Source organism: Montipora foliosa, chromosome 3, assembly GCF_036669935.1.
Source record: "Montipora foliosa isolate CH-2021 chromosome 3, ASM3666993v2, whole genome shotgun sequence".
Classification (NCBI taxonomy): domain Eukaryota; kingdom Metazoa; phylum Cnidaria; class Anthozoa; order Scleractinia; family Acroporidae; genus Montipora; species Montipora foliosa.
Genome location: NC_090871.1, coordinates 25652286 through 25657530, shown reverse-complemented (window position 1 = coordinate 25657530; position 5245 = coordinate 25652286). Strand labels below are relative to the sequence as shown.

The 5245-nt window shown below is 39.0% G+C and overlaps 1 protein-coding gene across 1 annotated transcript in view; it reads right to left on the bottom strand.

The window, feature by feature from the left end:
* Positions 1-4942, bottom strand: part of LOC137997151 (uncharacterized) — a 41349-nt gene extending 36407 nt beyond the window's left edge. The window contains exons 1-2 of the mRNA XM_068842963.1: positions 4869-4942; positions 3576-3773 (exon numbers count right to left, since the gene is read on the bottom strand). Of these exons, the coding sequence (XP_068699064.1) occupies positions 3576-3769 (194 nt within the window). The 5' untranslated portion in view covers positions 3770-3773; positions 4869-4942. The remainder of the gene's footprint in view (positions 1-3575; positions 3774-4868) is intronic.
* Positions 4943-5245: the final 303 nt, after the last annotated feature.

Here is a 5245-nt window from a genome sequence, read left to right as displayed (position 1 = left end):
GCACCAAAATAGTAACCGTATTTAAATCCATGTGGTTTCGCAGTTTATTCGACAGATGAAACCATATCGGTTTGAAAATGCTCCACTTTCGGCCTCGTTTGCAAATCGACCTTATTCTCGCAACGGTCCCGATCGGTGTTGTGTAAACAGGAGGCGCAACCGCATCGAAAACGATGTGGTTATAAACAAGACTGCGTTCTCGCAAACGCTGTCTTAAAAAAAATGATCGTTGTGCTCTTCTTATAATACACTCTTTCACAACTTGACATAAAAGCAAAATACATTGTAGAAGTTGAAATGACCGACTGCTTCTAGTTCTATGTACAGGATTTAGCACGGCCGAAATAAAATAAAGTTGAATATAAGTCTACTATCTTGTTAGGGCTTTGTGTTATTTCACGGTGGAGCCGCGACAGCGTCACCACTTCCCCTTCACAGGCAACTCGCGGACCTATCCTTTTCACTTAAAGTTCATAGAGAAAAATGTATTTTGTATCAAAGGTAAGAAGGAAATCCTTGACTCCCCTCCCGTCATAATGGTATCGTCATCACTTTTCATGATAATACTTAAAATCGTATACTGAAGTTTACGTGAAATGTGGCCTAAGCCATGTTGAGTATTTGGCTTTTACTTCAAGTAGAAAAAAACATTAGACAAGTATGAACTTAAACCAAGGAACAATAAGCCTAGGTAAACGTGTCCGAAATACTGTGTTTCTATGAGAATCTGCGTTAAAATAACTTGAAAAAACCTTGAAAGTAGAAAAAATTGTAAATAGTAAACTTTAGTTGCTGTAACGAGTTCGAACGTTTTGAGGAAAGTTAGTTTACAAACTAAACTGAACGCAGGGTTGTCGGAACAACAAGAAGATTTATTCCAAAAATGAACGTAGTTTCCACGAAGTAAACTCTTAACAGCACGTACTCGATAAACTTACACGGCCTCCGCCAACTTGAATAAACACAGCTTCTGTCACACTTGAATAAACACGGCTAACGCCAACTCTCTTCGCTTGTGAAAAACTAGTTAGAAAAACACTCCGCTTGTACTCGTCTACTTATATACTCTGACAATAAACTTCTAGAACTTTCTAAAATAGTAATGAATCTAATTATAGAAAGATTACAAAACACACCGATTTAGAAACGCTTACGTACAAACCTAAATATAAACAAACTACGAACTCTCGCGAAGGTTCTAGACAGTAACGCTTGTCACGCAATACTATTTTTCGTAACAGTTGCTAACCAAAGGATTTTAGTGAACAAATTTGAGGGTCCTACCTGCAAAGAATTTGCCCACCGAATTTTTAAATTACCCTTACATGTGTCTGTGGCTTAATATTCCGCTGGACAAAAATTCTAGTGCAGGTAGGATCCTCAAATTTTGTTAGCAAAATCCTCTGGTTAGCAACTTCAGTTTCCCATTTACAAATGTGCATGTCTCTACATTTAGGATTTTCTCAAGTTATTTTAACGCAGATTCCCATAGAAACACTGCTATTTTGGACGCGTTTGCCTACTCGTCAAGATGGCTTCCAAAACCTTGATAAGGCCTATACCAAGTCAAATACTTTCTTTATTCTTGTACACAAATTTCACATTCTCAAACTGAAATGTCTAAAAAATGCTATCTATCTTTAAATAGCTTTTTTTTAGACATTTCACTTTGAGAATGTGAAATTTGCGTACAATTTGTTTTCATCTTCCTACATGGACTGAGAAAAAGCACAAGGTTACTGAAGTAGCCGTTTTAGACATTAGAGAGCTTTAGATTCTTGTACGAGAACGACTACGAGTACGCGATTTTCTCATAGAGCAATTGCAACAGTGAGCGCGCGCGAATCAGCGTCATTTTGGCGGGCAAAACGTTATACCGTCGTCATTTTAGTACGAGGTTTTGCAAAAATGTCGTCTTGTCAAACAAGTCAACAACACGGTGGCAGTTTTGGCATTTTTTGATCAGCAAAAAGGCTCAGTTACCAGCAATACGAATTACTGAGCAACCTATACTGCTAACAAAGAGTAAGATTAATCGTATATGGGCTATAAATCACCTAAGTATTTTCGCCGTTCGCTAAAAACGGGCAGTTAAAACTCGTACTCGTTCTCGTCCTCGTCTTAGAATCTAAAGGTCCCTAATAAAGAGCTTTAGATCCTAGGACGAAGACGAGAACGAGTACGAGATTTAACTGCCAATTTTTGGCGAAAATACTTAGAAGATTTATAACCCGGAGGATTAATCTTCGTCTTTGTTAGCAGTGTAGGTTGCTCAGTTATTCTTATTACTGGTAGCTACGCCTTTTTGCTGATCGGAAAATGCCACAACTGCTCCTGTGTTGTTGAATTGTTTTGACACAACAACGTTTTTGCAAAACCTCGTACTAAAATGACGACGGCACGTTTTTCCCGCCAAAATGACGCTGATTTGCGCGCTCACTGTTGTTCTATGAGTTAATCTCGTACTCGTAGTCGTTCTCGTCCTAGAATGTAAAGCTCTCTATTACGGAGTTAAAGAAACGACGACGGCTACGGCAACGAAAACAGTAATATGATTGGTTAAAAGAGGAAAAAGAATCGTGCTGCACGTGTGGCACGCATTTTATTGCCGTACTCTGCATGACAACAACGTGAAATCACCAAATTTGAGGTTTTAAGGGCAACGTAAGCATACATTTGCAAATCTCTGATTCTATATTTTTACTCTAAAGCAGCTCTTGTAAATTCAGTTGTAGGATAATTTCGCCCATAATTTCGCATACATACTGAAATAACCACGAAATACTTAGGATTGTGCAAAGTTACATTTTGAAATGAAGTTTTCGTCGCCCTCACCTTCGCCGTAGTAGATCTTAAAGTCCCCATTAGGGAGTTTATTAAGAAACCACAACGTCTACGGGGACGGAAACGTCACTTCAAAATATTACTTTGATCTATTCTTAGCCTTTCATGATTATTCCATCTTGTTTAGATTATACAAGTGTCCTAAAACTGGATTGGTACGGACGCATTTGAAGTAAAGAGTGAGACTGAAAGATTCACTGTAGTTTGTCCACGTTGTCGTCAAAACCTTAAATTTGGTCTTTTCACGTAATAGTTTCTTTGACGACTAACGGGAGACAATTGTTCAAAAATGCGTGCCGCACGTGCAGCACGTTCTTTTAACCAATAGTATTACCGCTTTTTGGCGTTGTCGTTGCCGTAGCCGTAGTCGTTTCTTAAAATTCCATAAGGGAGCTTAAGGAACGACAACGGCGGAAAATAGCTTTGCATGCCCTGCACGTGCGCTTTTCACTTTTGTCCATTTCGTTGCGGTCGTCTGCAAAACAACAACGTGAAATAGCCAAATTTGAGGGTTTATAAAGAACGTCATATCATCATCATATATCTTTATTAGAGTAGCTTGGTGTAGCTAATATCTCCGAGCATTTACCCTCCCAACCATGATACACAACAAAAGACAGACCACAACACCGGGAACTACATGCCCTTCTCTTTACGACAAGTGTGCGGGTTCTTTTACGTCCCACAGGATTATGAACATTGAAGGGTTAGTGCAAAGCCGTTGGACAAACCTTGGTTGGCCATTGGTACTTGCCAGGGACGTTGGGTTTATAACCTGTCCATTGTCACTGGCACAAATACATCTCGATTCAGGTTCCACAAGAGTGTTTGGTATGGATTCGTTCCTACCATTTTCGTGAGCTGAGGACGTGAAAGCCAAAGTTATGCACATGCATAACCTCATCATTCGGCTTGTTGATGACATGGCCCTGCAAAAAAATAAATGCCTGTAGAGTAAACTGGTGGGTAGCATGAAATGGCAAGGAGGCATGATTTGTTATGTTCCATGAAAATAGCAATTTTCACTGGATTTCACTGCAACTTTCTCTTATTAACATCCATGATGAATTTTGGATCAAACTGTAGGGTTTGCCACTTGAAGGAAAAGAACGATCAAAAGTCGTCCATACAAATGATTACCGAAAGTAAACTGTTTTTTTGAATGATTTATAATTTGGGCAAGAAAAGTCACTCAAACGCTTTCCTGAAGGTATTTTTTCTGTTAAAAGGGTAATTTCTCTGAACTTTGCAAATGATCTGTAAATTTGCCGAGGAACAAGAATGACTCGGTAATCAGTCGAGTTCTCGTCGATTCGGTCAACTTACTTGCCCTTTCAGGCCAAACACCCTTGATTAAACTCGACGAAAAAAAAAATTGAGATGTAGTTTTTTCATTCTTCGAAACTTTGAACTAGTTCTCTGAAAATTATGAGTACTTGCAAGTAGCTGAAAGTGAGCAATTGTAATTCATATACAAACACAAGAAGCCATTTCTCGGAAAGGAAGCATTCCTTCACATCCAGTCAGACCATCAGTCCAACATCCATTTTATGAGGAAACGACGTGATTCAGTTCGTGAGTATTTTTTTATTTTAGGAAATACAAATGCACATTAGGTTCAAAGAACCCGCAGGCAATACTCAATGTTCGGGAAATTCGGAAACAACTTTGGATTAAAGAAAAAAAACATTCTCTCGAAGACCTCCTAGAGATAAGCACTTTGTCAGAGCCGTTTGGCCACCTTGAGACATAAGGAAGAGCCCACCTTCGAGCACTGCCAAGACGACATAAACGACAAAAGTACACAATTCAAAGTAGGTATACCAAACGGCAACTGGAAAGTTAAGGTTCACATTGAAACCGGGTTGACAGTCAGACATACTATCAGCTCGGACTACAAAGATCTTCCGCATAACTTAGTAAACCGATTCATGTTGATGACACGAAATGGCTGCTTACTTGAGCCGCGACAAGGGATCCAAATAAGCTAAAAATATTAATTGAACACAGTTCATTTATCGTACCTCCAATCCTTAGAAATTCTCCCGATGTAATGACCTTTCTTCTCGTGGAAAGAGACATACAATAAAGGTATCTTGTTTTGAGTGGCTGACGTCACGTGATAGAAAGGGCTTTTTCCCTTGCTTCATATACATTTTTATAGTTCTAGGAAACTGACAAAGCTTCGGCAACTTCCATACCTTTCTTTTTGACTTTCCGGAAGAAATTTTCACTAGTTAAAGTAACAGTATGTGATTTTTCGGACTTAACAGCAAGATTTACTGTGGAGTTTTATTTAAACGCATTTTTGGTGAAAAAATGTTTTTGTGTAAATATAGCTGAGAGTCGGGGAAACCCCTTTTATTGTGATACCCTAAGGGGGAAATGGTTTCGCTTTCTC